Genomic DNA, 21,391 nt, shown 5'->3' on the forward strand with positions numbered 1-21,391 from the left:
ATGGTGGTGGCAGGAACGAAACGAGGAGCATGCAACATTCAATTAGCCTGCATATTATGCAAAAGAAAATAGGCCTACAGAATTTAAAGAGTGATGGGTGACGTGTTAATTTTATTATAGCCATATAGCCTACGTGTCGTTTGTCAATACTTGGGTTGTTAAAACGCGAGTAGCCTACTTCCTGGAACATGACATTTTGGCAAGTTGATGAATTAAGTGAAATGTGTTTGCAGTGAATTTCAAAACAACAGAATGGCCTATATTGGCTAAATGAAATTAAATAAATAAAAAGATGTAGCCTAATTGGTTTGTCTGTAGCCTACCGAAGTTTCATAGGACTACAAATTGTTTTACAGCTCGGTAGTTAGGCCTAATAGCAAGAATGTTCCCGTACATGGATGTATTGTGAACTTACATGTTCTTATAATAGCGCCATTGTCCTGGCCCTTTAAGAAACGAGTCGTCATTGTTTGGAGGCGTAACCCGGAAGTCTTGTGTGATGCCATTCGGCGACAACACGCTCTTCGGCTCGTGAACCAACTCCTCAACGGTTGTAGCTCTGGTTTTATGAAGTCACTTAAAGTTTGTACTGTCGCCGTTGATTTACTGAGACCGAGAGCAGCTCACGGTTCAGCCGCGGTTCGTCGAGTCGTAGCAGACATGTGTAAGGAGCTGAAGACCAAAGTGCTGCGTTTACTGCCGCCGACCTCCAACGGGCCGACCATCCATCAGGAGGGCCACACAGGTGAGCTCAACAAGTGCACGTGGGTGTCCGTGGACTGTTTGTTTCCCAAACAGGTGAAAGTCAAATGTATTGATGAGGAGCTCCAGCTGCTGTAGAGAGATGGACACGGGCTGTTTGGCTGTAAACGTTGCAATGTGTTGCATCATATTCCCGATTTTCCTGTTCTGAATGACATGGACCTGCTGCCCCAGATTGTTTTTGAGAAGTTGAACCCTCCCTGTAACTATGAGAGCATCAGTCCACAAAGCCTTTACTTTCATCCCTTTAATGTTTCCATCTCATTTTGTTATCATCATGGGTGCTTATTTATGCTGTGTTGCTGATCCCCCATTGACCCTCCCTCTCTTCGAACTGCAGATGGTGCTGAAATCCTGCGATGCACGGTGAAGGCCCTGAAGGAGGGCAATGTCGTCGCCTTGCCCACAGACACCATATACGGTTTGGCCTGTCTGGCCCAGAACTCTGCAGCCATTAAGAAAATCTATGACATCAAAGGTCGAAATGGTCACAAACCCCTGGCGATCTGTGTTGGAGAAATTCAGGATATCTACAAGTAAGTTGCTGCTGTTTTGCCACCAGTACTTGGTGGATGGTGAACAGTGGTATTTATTTCCAATGGAGATGCAGTTTGATCAGCCTGCGCAGTTTTAAACAGTGATGACTGTCAGTCCAACAGAGGTGTGATGGCTGCAGTCATACACAGACAGAGATAACACATCCACACCAATTCAAGCAACAAGCACACAGGTCTATATGCATGATGAATTAATCTGCCAGGTAAATGAAACACACACAGGAGACTGATGGATGATGGGCAGATTCAAAATAATGACATCATTGCTTCGTAAATGGCAGGAAATAGTGAAAATGCGTGCAGCAGCTCAAATCGAAAATGGCTCATGTGTCACCAGGTACTGCAAGGTGAAGGTGAAAGAGGAGATGCTGAGTGACCTGCTGCCTGGTCCCGTCACGCTGGTGTTCGAAAGGTCTGAAACACTAAACGCAGATCTCAACCCCTTCACCTCGGTAAGTCCGCTCCTAGAGAGCGAAAGCGAAGTCACTGAAAAATGAAATGCCAAATGATTCCAAGTGAATTGTTGGTAAACGTCACTCATCCGCTGCATCCCTCAGCTCGTAGGTGTCCGTATCCCAGACCACAACTTTCTGCGGCGCCTTTGCCAGATGTGTGGGGAGCCACTGGCTCTAACTAGCGCCAACATCAGTTCACATACCAGCACTGTGGAAGTAGACGTAAGTGAAGAAATCTTTTTCCAGCATCTTAAATGATGTTTGAAGGATGTATCTCTGTGTTGTTGGTTTTTTAATTGCTTCTTTCTCTTTTGTCTCCTGAAGGAGTTTCAAGACCTGTGGCCCAGCCTAGCAGTGGTGGTGGATGGTGGGCCAATAAGAGACCAGAGCCGTGCCGGATCAACAGTAGTCGACTTGTCAGCACTTGGCAAATACAGCATCATTAGACCAGGCTGGTGAGTTCATGTTGTAACTGGGACCCAGTTCGCCATCGACTCCTGTAGTAGCTTATCTAAGAATCCTACTAATGGGGGCGGGACTAGATAAGCTTTTGCTTCTCCCGCTTTCCCTTTCGGCCATTTGTATTGTATTATTTGAACTAAGATGAAGTCTGATGATGATGATTTAAATTGACATGCCCGAAATAAACAAATTGATTGATAAGAATAACTTCAAACCACCTGGTGATACCGACAGAATAATTGAAATGATAATGTAGTGATGGATAGACCTCTGGGTGTCATCTGGTGATGGAGCAGACTGTTCCCGTTTACTCCACAACTCATGGAGTAAGTGGATGGACCATAATGGAGAACAGGCTTATTTCCTAGAAAGCTCCACGTGCATTGTGCACCTGCCAGTGTTTTTGGTTTACTGCTGTGCTTTGTACTGAGGCAACAGTGTCATGACAACATTGTCCACCGCTGGGAGGCTGTGCCAGCTGCAGCACCTGCTGTCATTGTGAATCTCCTCCTGGAAGCTAGTAAACAAAATGTGGGCAAACCTGTGCAGACAGAATATTTAACCAGTGACCACAGAACGTGATCAGGGGTGTTGCGCATTAATTAGTGGACTAAAACACGGCTGCAGTTTACTACACAATGTGGATTTGTGATGCCACTCTCCCTCGACCCCTCCCACCCTTAACCTGGATAAGAGTTTATACATTAAATGAGAAAATGACTGTAATTCTCTTTTTCAGTGCCCTTTCACATACGATTGATGTGCTGGAACACAAATACGGCCTGTCAGAGGACTCGGGAGAATGACCTTTGAGCTGTCCATACTCCACAAACAGACGCTAAGACACACAAATAGCTTTGACCTTGGGGCTTGGTCAGAAAAAGAGGACTCCTATCTCATATTCTCTCAGAAGAATTGATTGTTGCTCAGGAAAGACGAAACACCAGGAACAGCTCGAGTTTTCAGCCACTTGTGTCGTTCTGGCTGCTGCTTCGAGGTCTGATGTTACTTTTTCTTTTGAACATATTTTCTGCCTTACCCTGCATCTACTATTCTCAGATTCTGTTGGATTTTAAACTAAGTGTCACAGTTGTCTGACATTTGCACACAAAACAGAGAAAGCAATAGTATGGGATTTTTATTTTTTGCATTTATCAACGTAAAATTTTCTCTTAGACAGTTTATATTATCACTCTTTTGATAAGGGTTAGACATCATAGACCCTAAGTGAATCTTCCTGACAACAAAACATAAGTGATGAGAATTCTCTGTGAATTGCATCAAATATTTGTTATTAAATTATGAATCCCCTGTATTTATTTTGTCAGATAAACTGTATTAGCTTTGTACTGCAGTTGGTCAGAGTTACAAGAACTGTTATATTACATACTGCATGGACACGTTGGAAAGTACTGTAATGCATAGATTCACACATGAACCAAGTGGCAATGTGAAACTTATCTGTCCAAGTAGATGTTAAACCCAAATTCTCTTATGTAAACTCATTTTGATGGCATCTACAATGATGATTGAAGTTTTGGGGATTTTTTCTTCATAATAAATGAGGCCATTTGATGCATACATCAGTTTTTATTTTTTATGTGTCTGGATTTTACTCACTGTTGATACTAATTGGCATATGTGAAATCAAGACTCAAGATTGTGGTTGAAAAATAAATTAAGTCAAGCAAAGACAAATTATCCTCAGAGAAGCCTGAAATGTCTGAAAGTACATTTTTACTAGCATTGGACAGCAGGCTTTCATGAGCTCCACATCACACACATCCACACAGCAGAGCGTCCCAGTCAGTGGTAGGTTTTTATCCAAAACATCGAGCCCCAGCATTGAAACTTTTACTAAAGTGAAAGAGAGTAATGTGTACCCACAATAAACATGGCTTCTTTCCATATATGTGAATATAATGCAGTAATATTATAGCAGTACCTTAAGGCAAAGTTTAGTGTAACTGGCCCTGACTGGCCTGTCTGATTGGCTTTGTTATTTGCCACATGAAATGATTATGTGAATACTGAACCTTTGTTGGTTAGCACAGTGGAGAGTAGCAGTGCTTATCTTCATGCTACAATGTATACTCAAAGGGTGTTGATTTTACTCACCAACAGATTTACATTTCTTGGATTTTCTTGGATATGAAATTGTATGAAACCCCGTTAAAATGTACAACCGGAAATAATTATTTTAAGCAATAGTTTGATAAAGTGGGAAATGAATGTAAACAATAACATGTTGAGGATGGGGTCAGCTGTTAGCTTTAAGCTATAGGCAGATGTCCATAGCATCACATTTAATCAATTTTCTCAACTTTCCCAAAATCCTGAACCATTCCTCTGTTTTTCTGGGACTCGTGTTGTCATATGACATCTGAAATGAAACCACTCTTCACTTACATATTTAAGCCACGCACACTGCTTTTAAAAACACCAATTCTTCACCATATTAATGAGCTATCTGAACCTGAGCGAAGGAAACATCAACATTTAGTGTCTCAGTCTGTTTCAATGAAAAACCATAAAAGTGTCACTATTGCTATTATGACCAGTTCTATTCATCTTCAGAGAAGGAAATGAGGATTCACATGGTGACACGTATTTATGAATATGTCAGGCAGTAGTTGTTCTGATAGTAGGAGTGTTGGAGCTTGTCAGTGATGAGCGACAGACCTAATAGCATTTCAGAGTGTCAGTAAAAGTTGGAAGGAATAGCAGACTGACTCTTTAATGCTGCTTTATGAGGAAATCCCACTGCACAGTTCTGTTGAGGTGAGCATGTGAGCAGGAATGTGCACACACACTTGCAGGAACTCTCACATTTGGTTTAGTTGAAAGGTATAAGGATGTCCTTAAGCGCTCAAATCTACACTCATCAGTCTCTACATTCACTCCCTCTTATGCGTACACACACATCCACAAGAGCATGCTGTTTAAAGGGATAGTTCAACATTTTGGCAAATTCGCCTGTTGCCATAATAGTCATAGGAGTAGGTTCATTACCTTAAAGGGATAGTAGCATTTTTTTTAAAGTGGGGTTGTATGATCTACAAATAGCCCCTAAGTACTTTAATTGCAGTAGAAGACTCTCTGCACTCCTCCGTTAGCAACGCCAGCCCTCAGCCCTGCCCAGAGATTTACAACATACATTGTTGTGAATGGACCCAAAGAAACGGGCTATTTTCGCAGCCTAAAAGAGGTTTTATGTGAAAAAAATACACAGTTCCGTTGTTCGCTATAATATAATTTTTTCCAGCCCTTCAAAGTGCAGGAAAAACGCAGTTTTTATTTGGACCTAACCAACTCACGTATCCCTCCGCCCAGGGTTAGCGCCCGCCGATCAGCAGTTGGTTAGGTCCAAATAGAAACTGTGTTTTTCCTGCACTTTGAGGGGCTGGAAAAAATTATATTATAGTGAACAATGGAACGGTGTATTTTTTTTTCAGGTAAAACCTCTTTTAGGCCACGAAAATAGGCCGTTTATTTGGGTCCATTCACAACAATGTATGTTGTAAATCTGTGGGCAGGGCTATGGGCTGGCGTTGCTAACAGGAGGAGTGTAGAGAGTCTGCTACTGCAATTAAAGTACTTAGGGGATATTTGTAGATCATACAACCCCACTTTAAAAAAATGCTACTATCCCTTTAAATTATCGGTGCATGTTGTTTTCAGATATGCGGGGCAGAGACGTGAGCTGCTCAGCGAACACAATGGTGAAGGGTACAGGTCCCCTTAACTTCATCACATACACAATCAAACAATGTCAAAACGCTCTCCTGGAGAAGTTGTGACCTGCACATTCACTACGCAATGAAATAATCTCAAAACAACATGCACCAATAATTAATGAACCTACTCCTATGACTATAGGTATTATGGCAATAGGCGAATTTGCCAAAATGTTTAACTATCTCTAATTTGAACAGAGCTCACATGAGCCACTGCTCCTTCTCTTTGTTGAAGTCCTCGGCCCAGCGGCGGGTCAGCTCCAGGTAGTGATCAGGTCCATGGGGCTGATAGTCCAAGTAGACCCGGGTCACTGTTTTTTTAGGCATCGCCCTCTCTATCTGCGTCCCCTCATGCCATTCGTTAAAAGACGTGATGGTGACCATCTCAGGCCTCACATTGAGCGCCGCCTGCAGGGCCGTCTCATAGTAACGGCCGTTCACTCTGTTGCGCGTGTTGTGGTTGTTCCACGGCCGGATGCTGGTGTCGATGTAACCGGGGCCCACGCTGGGGATGAAGAGGAGATTGTTGCCATCACAAAAAGCTTTGATGGCCTTCCAGTTCTGATGAGAGGAGCCAAAGGAGAAGCCGTTGGAGGCAAAGTAAGTGTACATGCCGTCAAAACCACCTGCGAGGATGTCGTGCTTGTGGCGTTCCTCCACAATCAGGGCGATGAACATGGAGTCATAAGCTGAACCGCGCACGCTGTGGGAGCCAGTGGGAGTCAGAAATTCGGACCAGGACTCTGGGGGAGTCAGGTAGGAGTCATATATGTAAAACAGTGGAAGACTCTTCCCTGTGCTGGAGGTGAACTTGTAGAAGGCTCCATGGTCTCCATACCTTTAAAAAGAGAACACGGTGAGTTATTTTTATATTGTCACACCCACAGAACTATATTTCAAACCCTGGTGAAGATTCAAAAGTTTCTGCAGATACCAAATTTTCTTGGGCCAGATTTTGAGAAACATCCAACTCAGCAACTTTTATTCTTTACTAGGATCCCCATTAGCTGATGCAGAGCATGAGCTACTCTTATTGGGCTCTACATAAAAACACTGACATGAAGTTGGGGGGGGGGGCACAACATTATATCATAAGAATTATCCTCCGAACATGTTACTTTACATTTTCTTATTCATTTACGCTAGTTCCATATACACACATTCATACATACATATGCTGTGTAGTGTATTATCCACCTGAACTTTTTGCTCTAATATCTTATATCATCACCATGTATTATGTTCTTCTGCCTTTTTTGGAACTGAAGGAAAGTGTAAGTTGGTGCTCTGCTTCATGGACACGTTTTGCTCAGAACGAAGGCAGATGTTATAAGAGAGACAGACGCGCATACATTTACAGATATATTAAGATGTTGGATTAAGTGTTTAGTAACAGTAATAGATGAGACATGAGTGACCCTTGTGAGATGCACCCTAGGTGAATGTGTTTTTTGTTGTTCACAGAGAGAGCCTTAAGCTGATGTTTAGCCTCGTCCGGAGGATGAACCCAAGGTCGTAAAATTATATATATGCTAGATCCTGTCTTGTGTTCATGAACACAAAACATGAACTGTGTATGTTTAACAGATACAGGTATTGTTTGGATTTACAGGAAATATGGAATGCTTCTGTTAATGTTGAACAGTTAATGCCTAATATGGTAAGTTATATCCTTATGTTGGGAGAAGGTGGAGTTTTGGAGTTAGAAAGCATAAAAAGATTGTGGTTTTGAGCCATAGGGAGAGAGATCTCACATTGGCACCACATTGGAGATGCTCCAGGATTCGGCATTTTTTGTGATACATGTGAAATTCCAAGCACTACTGAGGCAAAATATAAATATAATAAAAATGTTATTATTTTTTGAGTAATCATTTTTTACAGAAAAAAAAATTACACAACAACTGTGTCATTTAGAGAAGGGGTGGGGGGAGGTATCTTTGATAGGTTTGGCCTTTTCATTTTGGATGTAGAACAAGCCCAGTGCTAAAGGTTGCGCAGGAAAAAAAAAAAAAAAGCATTTGCTTCAAAAGCTCATCCATAAGTCATGACAGTGGCTTTATATAATCAGAAATGCTTACTTACAGTATTTCAGTTTTGTGACTACTGCTCTCTAAAGTATGCATGAAATGTTAATGGCTCTTTCTTTAAGTTGACAGTGATGGAGAGGTGCAGCCAGACGAGGGGCCTACCTGTCAATGATGTACTTGATGTTGTCGTGCACGCTCTGATCGTTGCGCCCTCTGTATGGTTGGATGTGAAATGCAACCTTTGGAAAACATGCAGAAAGACACGTGACTCATTGGCTTCAATTCATCCTATTAACATATGAATAAAAAGAAGATGATCTCATCTCAGCAAGTCTTGACAATGACAGCAGTTGAAATATCAGCAATCAACACAACAACAAATCAAATCCAAATAGCCAGGAAGGAAACTGCTCAATTTAATGCGTATTATTATGTTATGGTATATTAAATTAAAGGTTGAAAAAAAAAGAGTTTCACCATTTCAGTTTTGCAAAACAAGTTAGTCATGCACCACGTTGACCTTATGTGGCCCTAAAGCCTTACATGACATCAGCTCTCTCTGCCCTACTGCTGCATTACAGACTATATTTGTTTACAGGCTTTCTAAAAAACCTTTTGAGTAACAGAGTGCAACACTGACTTAGTGCAACCATCTTACACTGATCCGTTTGGATAGGAAGCAGGTGTAAGGAACCATGTTCTCACTCCATTTCAGTTTCCCGACAAATTCTGTCACACTGTAGAGGTTTTTCACCCTGAGCGGTGCCTCTCAGGAGACCTTTGTAACACTCAGATAATGGCTCTGTAAGAAACAGGTATTTGCAAATGATGGAGGAAAGCAGCAGAGGAACAAGGGACCTGAAGTGACATGTACACACACACACACACAAAAAAAAAAGTTGAATATTATAAAAGGCTTAGGCCGGAGAATTCACTGACTTTGAATAATGCATGATCAGAGTGAAACACTTTTCTTCTCCAGCACTGGACAACCACTGGGAACAATGTGGGGGAAATTTGCCTTTTAGGATGATGGAGGCCAACAGCAACTAAATGAATATAAGATATCATCAGCTGAACTAACACAAGGTTGACTGAGCCTACAGTGAATGGTGTCTAAAGCTAGTGTAAAGTCTGCTACTAGTGCAGTATTTCTTTTACTTCCCAACACATTTAATCTGTGTTCACTGTTGTATTTGCATACTAATTGTCAGCTGAAAAGCTTTGGTGTTTGTGTGCAGAGGTTTTCTGTGGAAAAAAGCTCTGTTGGCAGCACACAGTGTTATTATGGCAGTGGCTGCAAATGTAGCGATGGACTAAGTGATGTTTGGGAAAGACCATAGCACTACTAATTGTTTTAAACTGCACATGTCTCTGACTGATCTGTCAGCTGGAGGGAGGGAAACAGAATCATTCATGGCACTAATGACGGCGCAAAGTGCTTTTATGGGAAACAGAATGCACATTTTGATGGTGTACGATGCATTTTGTTTCCGAAATATCAATTTCAATAAAGATGAAGAAAGAAAGATCCTGGCCATCTGAAATCAATGTTTATGAAGCCATAACTCTCTGTGCATGGTGCCCAGTATTGTGAGCTCAAACATGAAGCTGTTTTGAAAAGCTGTGGGGTATTAGATGATATCAAGCCACAAAATAATCATGGACAGATGTGTAGGGGGGGGAGCAGTGATGCTGTCCTGTTCACTGCAGCAGAGTGCAGGCAACTGGAAAACTCAGCTCTTCTGCAAACACTCACACTGGCCCATTACTCGGTGGTAATTTAGAAGTAAATGAGACAGGAGTCTACGCATTTTAATACCTCATAAACATTGACAGCACGAGCCGCCTGGAACGACCCCTGCATGATTTATGCCGAGCGGATTGGAATTTAGTGCCACGTCATGCAGAAAGAACGAAAGGACAAATGTGAGAAAACATAAAGATAAAGGTCCACAACTTGATAACAATTAGATTCTTTTCAACAAAACTGAGCATATTCCTTTTTTTTTTTTTTTTTTTTAAGATTGTTTGGTTCAGAGCCAGTGCATGCACACACCAATCCGAGGTCGTAAAAGACTTTAACGAAGTAAATCGATGCATCTGGAAACAAGAACGTGTGGCTGATGCCATCATTGGGCACCCATGGACCGTGTTCCCCTGTGTACATGCAACCACATGGCCTACTTACTAGATACATCTTTTACATCCCCCCAGGGTGCAGATTGTTCAGAGGCAATCTGAGTCATGGGACCCATGATGCACATTTCCCCTCTGTTCCTTCCCTCTTGCACCCAGCTTGCGACCCCCCACCCCTCCACCCCTCCACCCTGTCCCCACCAAACCGCCCCCACCCTCCCCTGGGCTAGAAGGACTATTTCAGCTCCTCTTCAAGCTGAGGTCAAGCAGCAGCACTGCTGTGGAGGCTCCATGTGATCTGCTCTCCAAACCAACAGCCATACACAATACACCATGCACGAGCTGTGTGTGGGTGCTGCTGAAACGCTGTTCAACTTATATAAGAAGAAAAAAAAGTACATTGCTTTCTTTGGTGGTGTAACACAAAGAGAGATTTTTTAGCAGCGTGTTTGTGGGATAGCCAGGATTTGTTTTTAGCTCCGCTCTCGTTTCCATTCACCTGCGTTTGTACTAGTGGATATGCAGCTTGGCCAAATATGCAATTTAGTGTATGTGTCTTATTTAAAGATACAGTACACATACGCCTGTATACAAGAATTCAACCAGGAAAAATTGGCACAAATGTCCTGCGGTCCTATCACTTTAGTTTTGTGTTTTTGTTCAAATGTTGTTTCATTGTTTTACTTGTCCTATGACAAGCTCTAAAATATTATAGAGCTTTATCCATTCTGATGTGACCAGGGGTTATTATCTTACCTGATCCAACATATAAGTCTTTTAAGACAATGTGCTTGTAGGTCATTGTAGCTCAAAGAACAACAATTGGAGGATCTTGATCTTGTAGAATAAGTGGATAAAATGTTGGTGGAGGTCAGCAGTCCTCGACAACTCCAGGTTGTGTGTAAACTCACTAAGCTGTATAGTTTTGAGCAATCTGATTTGATTTTAAGATTCCTTTTTTACCAGTGCAACTACAAATGGTGAATTGATGAGTCCAGCAACTATTTGTGATAGTCAATTCATCCTTTAAGCGATTTTTCAAATAAAATTGAACTTCAAAATTTGTAAAATTCCTCTAGATCTATAGGTTCTATGCCCAGTGAGACAATTTGACGCTTTATAAAACTAAAAATCTCAGATTTGGACTGTAATGTCAAAACATTTTCACTATATTTCTTAACAGGTATTTTTCATACAGCAGACAGCCACATTGTGTCCACGTCTATGATGGTGGTACATCACACACCAGACACCTATCAGCAAATGTAGGTCCATAAAGCTATACATTAAACCACCACTCAGCTGCTTGGTTAGGATGTGCACCCGCCTCACTGTCTCTCTTGACTTCAGATAGGACACAAATCCACAAAACTGATGGAGACAAAAAAACACACATAGAAAGGTACCCACACCTTTTTTTTCATCTTTTGAGTGTGTTTTAGGCAAGTTGGTTCATTCTTTGGTGTTTTCTGCCTTGCTTTTATCTATAACACTATTTTTGTGAAATTAAACCCTGTCCACAGGCCTGATGTTTCAAAGCAACACTGTTCATTTGCTCTCACTTAAGCTCCTCTCACATTAGCTGGTAGCCTCTTTGCTTCTACAAACAGATATGTGTGTTTCCTGAATCCGGATCTGATACATTTTTGGCTGCTGGCACGGCTCCTGTGGGACCATCTGTCGCCGTACTTCTCACTTGGGCTTCCCTCCCTTCCTTTTAGCCTGCCTTTCAGTCCAAAAGAGCAAAGACATTATTTAATGTTGTTGTTTTTCTTAAAAAAAAAAAAAAAAAAAAAAAGGGATTAGTAGTTTCAAATGATCAGAGCCAAAGTTCTTTACCTTGTCAGCGTTTTTCCAAAATTATGCAAGAAGAAGCACTTCAAAGATAAATGTCCTTCTGTGCGGAGGGAGTGGGAGGAGTTCATCAAAAACAAGGAGAACTGGAAGAGGATGCTTAGAGATCCTGCTCTGTGCATACAATATCATTCAACAGCTTTCGCACCTCTGCTCTTTTAAAACGCTTTCATAAAGACAAAAACATGAGCAGTTCCTTCTTATTTCAATGATGCACCAAAAATGTTTTTACACACACACATCCCCCACACTTTGTCTGAAAATGCCATGCTAGCTGGGTTACTGATGACAACTAAGCATGGCATTAAATTCAGTCTATTAGCTTCTCTCCTGACAGCATTATGTGTAAAACCTCATCAGCTCAGCGTTGCATGGCTAATCCCGTTGTTCTTGTTATGCCCTCGCATAGATACATTATATCTTTCCCCGCAGCCGAAAGGCAGAATAAACAAAAGTGATATCAAATGTGACAGGCCGGCCTAACAAACCTACTGCCTCTCATCATCAGACTTGTTTTTATTGAGGACGAGGTCAATATGTGTCACACTGCTGCTGGAAAATAAATGAGCTTTTATCTTCACATCAGGACACAAACTCTGGAAAGATAACGAACTGCGTGATAACAATAACCCTTCCAGTTACTTTATTTGGAATAAACTTTGGTGACAACTTTGGCCAGATGTAAATACAGCTTTTCTCTCTGTAGCTTTAGAGTCATTTCAATCCTATACTTAAAGCAGAAGTAAGCGGAATATTTGTGTTAATATAAGTCTAAAATAGTAATATCTTCCGACAGCAATCACTTACATAGAGTGTTTGGACCGAAACACAGGTCTCTCAGTCACTCTGCTCTGCTCTGAGCTGAGGAGAAAACTTTTCTTGTATCCTACAAGTTTTATCCAATGAGGAGAGAGAACGGCATGCAGGGCTGTGTGTGCAGCCAAGGGATGTGCGTGAATGTGGTGACGTAGGGATGAGGACCAATAGATCCATGACGAGGGCGGGGGCTGCTAACTCCATCGGCTGACAAGAAGTTATGGTGCGTTCAAGGCAACCTGTAACTCATGTTTTTCCGACCTGTGAAGTCGTACCAGTTCGATTTGGTATGAGTTCATGGGTCGGAAGTTACGAGTGGCCGTTATAGTGACTTTCACTGGTAAAACAGGTCAGAAAAACACGAGTGGGTTGCCTGGAACGCTACAAAGTCGTAAGTCGTAACGTGAAGCTGTAATTTATGGTTTCAAAAGCCTGCCTGGAACGCAGCATTAGCCAAAACGACCAGATCACTTACTTCTGCTTTAAGAGTACATTTGTGTCCTGCTGATGTCAGCACAGATACGTGAAGCTCATCCTGGAGGAGACCTTATCTTTTGAAAAATTTGACAAACTGTGTATCATCTCTCAAATACATGAACATGTATGCTTCCTGAACAAAGACTTAAAAAATAAAATCCTCAATATGTCCTCATTATACCTGTTTATTTCCGACACATTAGTCATTACCGCCCACTGCAATTTGCTACGTTCCCAAAAATGTTCTGTTGTTTGTTGAAAAAATCATAATAACTTACGTAAAGCCCCACATTAACTACCGGTATGTACTTTATTTTTCCCCTTCAGCAAAGACCGGTAAAGGCCTTATCTTGTTCCTGCCGCCCAGGCATGACGTCTGTCTGATTTTTCTGTACTTAAATATGTAGTGTGTTGTGCAAATGCTGTTGGTGCATTATTAATGGCACCTGCTTTGACATGAGAAAACTCTTACAAGCTGGTCTTTCTTTTATACCATTTCAAATTCAGTCATACAGAGAGAATGGGTGCCTGAGTAGTTTTTCATTGGCACATAGGCACAAGCTTGGAGAGATCTAACAAAAAAGAACAAACAGATCTCAATCTCTGATGATTGTGTCAATCAAAAACAGCAATGTCCTCAAAGATAGCTTCAGTTTCTCTATTGACATGAATTGTATGATATCATGTGCAAGGATCCCTTGTAAAAGTTTAATAAGCATACAATACGGTGACAGGAGACAGGAGAGGGGCCAATATGGATGGTAGTTATTTTCTCCATCGCACCATTTTCCGACCTAATTGGCATGTGGTCATGTGGTTTTGCTACTCCCCCACTTCTCCATCCTGCTGATGTGCTCCCAAGCTCATTGAGTCCTAACTGAACAACTGATCCAGCAGCAGAAGCATCTCTTTGACCCGGTTTTTCGCTCTAATGCCGGGGATGTCACTGCGGCGGCAAACATCCGTAGTCAAATCCCTGAGCAGCAGAGACAGCTTTACAGGAGACACGGTGAAACAAGTTGAGCTTCAACAGCTCTCGACCACACTCTCCACTGGTGAAAAGGAAGCTGTGGCTGTCCTGAGCAAGCATGATGGATGGTTTGACATTAGCATCCTTAGCGGTCTTAACCTTGCTATTCACCTCTGAAGCATCAATAATCCTTTTTTAGCATTCTGTTACTGTTCCACTGATGAAATGAATAGATAAGAAGATAATGTGCTGACAATCACATTATACTCTTTTAACAGCTAGGAATTATATTCAGAAATACAGCCATGGGGATCCCTCCATTAAATTACATTTTACTTCCACGAGATGTTAGTTTTACACAGTTAAAGCCCCTGTACGGAGCTTTTCACTGGATACGCAAAAGTCTCTGGTTTCTGCTGATGTGTCTCTGTTACCTACAACAGCAAATGAGCCCGTCTGTGTGAAGATACGCTATTTCTAAGTAGTCTAATTACATCTGGAAGCCATGGTCGGGTCGGACCACAGACGAAACGATACGCTGCTAAAAAAAAAAAGAAGCAAGTCCTGTCTACTTTCCAACGTTTCCAAAACAATTCTACACGCGCCAGCCAGACAAACGTCTTCATGACAGTGGGAAATGCAGTCTTCATTCCAGCAAAACACCACCACTTTCGTCCACAGGGGCCGCCAAAATCAACTAAATGAAAAGTCTGTACAGGGGCTTTAAGCTACTGGAATACAATATAGCAATTGTAACCTGAAAACACAGGTTGTTGTTCTTCAAGCCCTTTAAGTACAGTCATGCACAAAACTACCCCTAAGTTTTTCATGGTGATTTATTTGCACCTTGTTCATTTGCGCAACAATAGTTTGTTTTGCAGAGTTCCTAGATTGCTTTGCAGATATAGAATTGGGAAACTGGAGCTTTCAAATTGTGTATTATTTGTCATGTGACTTTCTCTTCATAGAAATAGTCCTGGTGTGAATACACAAAAAAAGCTACAGATGATATTGTGCTGAATATCTAGTGATCGTCAGTTCTGGTAAAGACAAAATAACCCATTACCTGTTAGAAATATTCTTAATTGTATGATTTGTTGTTGTTGTTGTTGTTTTATCTAGGCAGTAAAATTAATTGATTATGGAATTAAAATCCCAATATGGCTGAGTGCAATATCCAAATTAGGGTTAGCTGTAATATTAGATAAAAGGAAAACATGTCACAACAGTCCATAAATTAAGCATTATGGTGCTGTGATGCCCCGGTCTACAAATCATATTCTCTTGGCACAAGACCAAGCAAAAATACTATCATCATCATTTTTTTCAATGGACATAAAAATGGAAATCAACTCATTGAAAGATCAACACTCATTTCCTGGGACTACTTGTTGTACGTTGTGAAAACTGAGCTGAACATCATGCCTGAAAATAGATGAAAATAGATTTGATTCACTGCTCTCTTCTAGTGCCATGGACTCTTTCCTGGCTTTATTTCAGGTTTTACACACACGCACACGCACACACAAAATGTGCTGATGCCTTTTTACCTTCAGATTGTGCCTGTATGCAGCATCCAGTACAGCTGGTACCAAATCCTCAGCGGGTTCCCCGTTGTCATCAGCCAGACCAGGAGGATACCAGGACAGGACCAGAACCCCTGGATACACACCAAAACACAAGTCTGAGGCACTGTTTAATACCTCTGAGAGCACCATTATCTGCTGTGAACCAGTGTCCAAAATGCATATGAACCTCTAAAAAATGTTAAGTTATGCATTGTTGGAATGATGTATGGATTTCATGTTGATTGCAAGAAATGCTGACAATCCTGTAGGGAGAAAAGGGGTGCTGAAAACTTTTGCTTTCATTAATCTGCAGTGACATTTTCATGCAGCCATTTGCACAGTCTTACACGCTCATGTGAGACCACTGGATGAAGCTGTGCTTTTACTAAAAAGCACTAAACTGCTTCTCTGGTAAATGATAGGACTGTTGTTGCCCCTTGGGCACAGAGATATGCAAAAAAGCTCTGTGGTTCTTTTGCAGATCTTTCTTGTCATAAATGTTGTGCAATTCAATAAATCATCCACAGCCATTTACAGCTGATAGTTTCTATCTGAATGCCTATCTGCCCATCATCCATATCCTGCATCTGATTGATGAGAATGCGTCTGTCATTTGAGACTATTTATTATGTCTCGTTTTAGTGGCAATCTCTCTCTGCATAGGTCGAGTTTGTGTCAGTTCATAAATCCAGGTAGAGAAGTGCTTGTTCATGCTCTGATGCAGGCTGAGAAATGGCGTCACGGGGTTAGGTGCCACAGTGGTGGCTGGCACCAGAGAGGATCTGGCACATTGGATGTGCACTCAGAGCTAATTCATTAAAGTCATGCTTGTTTGCTGCAGAGCTGTGGGCACTATTAGATTACAAAACTCAACTATGTGTGTATAAAAATTATGGCCACTGCTATTCGTTTTATTTAGGAGCTTTTGAAGTGGTAGGGGATCAATCATCAAGCCAAAATAACTATTTAGACTTGAGCTGGCTGTGGTGTCTAATTAAATGGAGTGTTTTAACTAAAGACTGTGCATCTGTCCTCCCGTGATCCATCTGTCAGTGCGGTGAGGTTTCAGAGGGTTGGATGGTCTGGTCATCATTCCGCATGGTGTAAAATAACCCACTGAGCCGCAGGACACAAACATCAGGGCCTATCATGTGTTGGCTGCTGACGGCTGGACACACGGGTCTGTTACTCGACACCAGACGACAGGACTCTGTCTGCTGTCTTTTAGGGGAGCCATGCTAGTTTTTGAAAAGACTAACAACATATTGTACCTATTAATATTTTATGACACATCCAAAAAAGAACTGGACATAGTCTGGGAGAGACATTAGAGCTGAGTGATAATTTAATACCTCATACTGCCTCTTTTCTCTTTCTTGCAACTACAGCACACACTCAGTTTAAACTTAAGACCACTTTTAATTAACTACTGTAGTTAATTCCCCCTTTTAAATTTCAAGCTCAGTTATTTTGCTACTATTCAATTAGCCTATGCTACCTGACAGGAAATGTGTTATTTATCTGAAAAATACAAAAATATGACCATTTATTAAAACTTAGTTCAAGTTTTTATCGCAAGTTTTCAACATTGGTTGTGAAAATAAATATACCTCAGTATTGATTTTAACTTTATGACCCAGCTCTAGGGGGCAAGCTGTTAGGAAACCTTAGACTGTGTTTTACTTGACTGTCTACATTTTCAATCTGCATAATTCTGACCTAAAAGTTGATCTCTAGATACCCGAAGCTTCAAAAAAGTCATGAAGTTTCTGTTTGTGCTGCAGGGGAAAGCGCAGCAGCAGCAGCAGATACTGTACTGTATACTGGGACTCTGAGTTGACCATGTGGAGCTGTCCAGTGGATGTGTGGTGCTGAAAATGTTTACTGCCCCTCAAGCGAAAAAGGAGGCAGCGTGGCGCTTATAGAGGCCAGGATTCCGTACAACTGCTGAGCAGGAGGGGAAAAAAAACTCACAACACTCAGCTCTTCTCTCTCCAAGAAAACTGTGAGTGCCTCTCTGAACTGTTACCTGCTGCAGAGGCTCCGATCTGCTCCATGTGGGACTCCAACACGTCCGGGTCCCTGGAGCTGTAGGGGTTGAGTTCTGGATAGAAACTGGAGCCGATGTCCTCAGGCGGCATGTGTCTCCCTCTCGGGTAGCTTGACGCGATTTTGGGGTCCCAGTGTGGCACCAAGATGTGATCCCAGTGAATGTACTTACCGTCCATATGTGGGGTGCCGTACCAAATGTAGTAGAAAATATGAACATCATAAAATATAGTCCCCTCGGGGCCGGAGTTGGACAAAACTACTTTGGTGTTGCTTCCAGCCGGACGGGCTTGACCCGGGGACGTGGTGGCGGCATCGCGGGGCACGGAGCGCCGGTCCACCCTCCCGCCTATCATCGGCAGGAGCTCCAAGCCCGGAGCCAGGTCCGAGAAACCGTCACTGGGCTTCAGGGTCCTCAGTCCCATCATGGTCCCAAAGATGAATAATGTGAAGAGAAACAGAGCTATGCACGCTTTCCTCCGCAGCCGGGCCATGTCTGGCTGGACGGTGGCACAAGCTGCAAACTGCGTGAACGTGGACGAGACGCGCAAAATAAAAAACCTTTATGTCCTGGATTGTGTTTTCCTCCCTGCAGCGGAGACTTCACCTCACAACCTGCGAGCCTGCTCTTCTTCACAGAGCCTACATGATTCCTGTCCGGTCGCAGCAAACTACTTGGAGCAGTTCGCTGTGGGATTTGGAACTTTATTCTGCAGCTTCATGTTTTGCATTCTGCTGAGCTGTCTCCTGGAGAGGAACTGTCCTCAACGCTGAAGAAATAGTCGCCTATACGGATTATTCCCGACCGGTGATGTTGACGTGTTAACACCGATTCTGCACCGACAGCTGTCTTAACGCCTCCGAGCTGGTGGATCCTGTCCCGCCCAGGAACTCATCCATCCCTCCTCACACCGGGCAGATGACGGGTCGGGATGCGGAGTGATGCTCCTTGGTAATGTCAGAGGGATTTTCCAGCCTCAGTGGTTGGCTGGTGGGTAGGTTACTCCTTTAAAAAGCGCGTTTTGGAAATGCAAAGAGGCGGGACTGCTCTGATCTCTGATCTCCCTGTGGATCAGTGGCTGCACATCATTGCGCAGACAGAGATGTAACGTTTAAAGATAAATAATAATAATAAACATAAAAATCAACTAGCCTACTGCAGATCAACGTGAATCAAAGATCAAGATTCAGTTTCTAAGATGATGATCCTGTCATGATGTCAGAAGACATCGCCCGGGCCGGACTTACCACAGAGGCTGGGAGAGTCTGACACACAATAAAGTGTCCGAATATTTACCGAAGTTGATCGCCTGACTCTTTGCCCTGTGCTGTGAGTTTGGAGATATACTGACATCTAGTGGTCATTTCATAGAACAGTAGGGCAACTTTGCTTTCAGGTACCCGGACACCGGAACGCATGGACCGTTTGACGAAATAGCCAATTGTAACGCTGCAAGTTTAACGGGCAAGGAAGAGGAAGATATTAATAATAGGCTATCATAATTTTACCCGTTCTGAAAACCAATCAATTATGATTTCCCTCCATATAAGAAGCAGATTAGCCTATATGGATTAATCTTATTCAATTTTGAGAAGAGTGAACGAGCTTGAAGTTCTATTAGGCTGTTAATTCTTATAAAATAAAATAAAAATAAAACGTTAAAAACTCTTCATAAAGGCTAGAAGCAGATGTAGAGTTGAGTAGACAGCCATCTTTACAGCCCATTAGCTTGTTGCATCTTGGCTTCAGTCCCACTGACTGAGAGCCAAACACCTTGGCTTCCGGCCAACATAATGTGGCAGCGCTGGAGAGTCACTGACCCTCCACTGGAGATGATCTGACTCGCTGACACTTCATTACATTGTTTTTCTTGCCCACTAAGCATTTTAATCAGAGCACAGACCGATGAGCAGATAACCCCCATGCCACTTAAATCCATCTAAATAACTGACTTTCTCGGAGTTTGTAGACACAAAATGAAGCCTGTCATTAGAGTCGAATTAGTGGTCGAGCTTTTTCAGAGTGTTTTAAACATCTTTATTAACCATTTTAAAGATGAATAAAGAAAATACTCAGATTTAAGGGTTAAGAATGAAATTCTGCCTATGTGATTTACGAGGTGTTTGATGATTTAGTGACCACAATGAAGCATTTTGTCGATGTGAAGAAGATTTTGCTCAAGTAGGCTACCGACCTTATTCATAACTTTTTCGTAATTTTCCTTCTTTATCGCATCAGATTTATTCGTTAAAAATACGCCTGTTAAAGTAGTCTGTTAACGAGTCATTTCAAATAAATGGTTTTGCATTAGGAATATTATCATAGGCTATGTGAATAATGTTGCAGAGCACAAAACTTCCACAGAAATAAACCCTGCTTATAAATCTTTCATTATGTATCATAATAAAATATATTAAAAATCATTATTAATCATTATTATCAAAGACAAATTATTCATTGATCAAACATGGTCACAATGACATGAATATAGGCTATTTTTCGTTATTGATATAGTTTTTCACTGGTGTAATCAGAATAATTAATCAACATGTGTTATTTCTCTATTATATATTTAATCTGATCGTAGATCCTTCTCCAACCAGAAAGCTTCGTTTATTTCAAGTCTTTTGTGTCATAAAATCACCCACTTTTTTTCCTCTAAGGCATATGGAGAATATCCTTCTCTTCATCTGAGACGTTATTAGTTCCCTGGTCTTATTTATTTAATGGTGTCAGTTCTGTAAAGCCCCACATGGGCTGCGCAAACAGTTGTGCGGGTCCACAAGAGGTCGTAGTGGTAGTTGAGATGAAATCGACAGGTCACCTCTGAAACATCCATCAGGCGGTTTGTCGGTGAACAGAGTTAAAGATCAACACAAAAATACTATAGACTCAATTCTTTTTTTCAGATCATTTTCAAGTTAAAACTCCACAGATTAACGAATCATTCTGTTTCTGCCTTACATTTGAAGGTCGACCAATGAGGTCAAATTCATTCATCAAACAAATTAAGAATAGCCTATTAAATTTATTATAGGCTGTAATCTTTTACTTTTAAATTCTATTTTTCTAACAATAAATAACTCGTGTATTTTGTTGTCTTATGCTGCCATGTTTGTAAACACGATCATTATTATTTAGCCTTATATTAGATTGAAAAAAATCATCATTAGCCTATATAAAATAATAGGCCACAGCTATGTTTCTTTGTTATTTCAGATCTACAACATGAATTGAGTATTTCACTGTGGGTTCTGTTAGAGGATCACTTCCCTCTGTCTTTGATTCATCCATCATCCCACAAGGACACGAGTCAACATTTTAACATGATGTGATCAATCACTATTGATCCGTGAATTGGTTTGGCCAGCCTGGTTTGTTTTCACGCTGCCCACCTTGTGTGTGTCCTATGTGTGAGTGTGTTTTAAACCGGTTTTAATCACGCTTTAGTTCAAGTCCGCTTTCATTTTCCCCTTAAAGCTCCAACCCATCAGCTCTGCAGGTTTGACTCAGT

General features: G+C 41.7%; 2 protein-coding genes across 2 annotated transcripts; one reads left to right on the forward strand and one right to left on the reverse strand.

Moving 5' to 3' along the window:
* The first annotated feature begins 470 nt into the window (after nt 1–470).
* Nucleotides 471–3,811, forward strand: yrdc (yrdC N(6)-threonylcarbamoyltransferase domain containing). The gene is made up of 6 exons (XM_085801100.1): nt 471–745; nt 1,103–1,298; nt 1,657–1,771; nt 1,877–1,996; nt 2,099–2,229; nt 2,976–3,811. The coding sequence occupies exons 1-6, from the start codon at nt 568–570 to the stop codon at nt 3,040–3,042; spliced, it is 807 nt and encodes a 268-aa protein (XP_085657226.1). The 5' UTR covers nt 471–567; the 3' UTR covers nt 3,043–3,811.
* A 2,194-nt stretch (nt 3,812–6,005) lies between these two features.
* Nucleotides 6,006–18,425, reverse strand: LOC146971685 (glycoprotein endo-alpha-1,2-mannosidase-like protein). The gene is made up of 4 exons (XM_085801101.1): nt 17,857–18,425; nt 15,810–15,919; nt 8,166–8,242; nt 6,006–6,811 (listed from the first exon to the last, which is right to left on the reverse strand). The coding sequence occupies exons 1-4, from the start codon at nt 18,368–18,370 to the stop codon at nt 6,175–6,177; spliced, it is 1,338 nt and encodes a 445-aa protein (XP_085657227.1). The 5' UTR covers nt 18,371–18,425; the 3' UTR covers nt 6,006–6,174.
* Nucleotides 18,426–21,391: the final 2,966 nt, after the last annotated feature.

This window comes from Trachurus japonicus, chromosome 16, assembly GCF_045865225.1.
Source record: "Trachurus japonicus isolate A0001 chromosome 16, Traja_1.0".
Classification (NCBI taxonomy): domain Eukaryota; kingdom Metazoa; phylum Chordata; class Actinopteri; order Carangiformes; family Carangidae; genus Trachurus; species Trachurus japonicus.

Bases quoted from the DNA above. Each gene is read 5' to 3' on its own strand.
- LOC146971685 (XM_085801101.1), bottom strand. From the start codon at position 18,370: ATGGCCCGGCTGCGGAGGAAAGCGTGCATAGCTCTGTTTCTCTTCACA. The intron at 15,920-17,856 runs GTAACAGTTCAG...GTGTGTATCCAG, and splicing joins GATCGGAGCCTCTGCAGCAG to GGGTTCTGGTCCTGTCCTGG. The intron at 6,812-8,165 runs GTAGGCCCCTCG...CTCTTTTTAAAG, and splicing joins ATCAAGTACATCATTGACAG to GTATGGAGACCATGGAGCCT.
- yrdc (XM_085801100.1), top strand. From the start codon at position 568: ATGAAGTCACTTAAAGTTTGTACTGTCGCCGTTGATTTACTGAGACCG. The intron at 1,772-1,876 runs GTAAGTCCGCTC...TGCATCCCTCAG, and splicing joins ATCTCAACCCCTTCACCTCG to CTCGTAGGTGTCCGTATCCC. The intron at 1,997-2,098 runs GTAAGTGAAGAA...TGTCTCCTGAAG, and splicing joins CCAGCACTGTGGAAGTAGAC to GAGTTTCAAGACCTGTGGCC.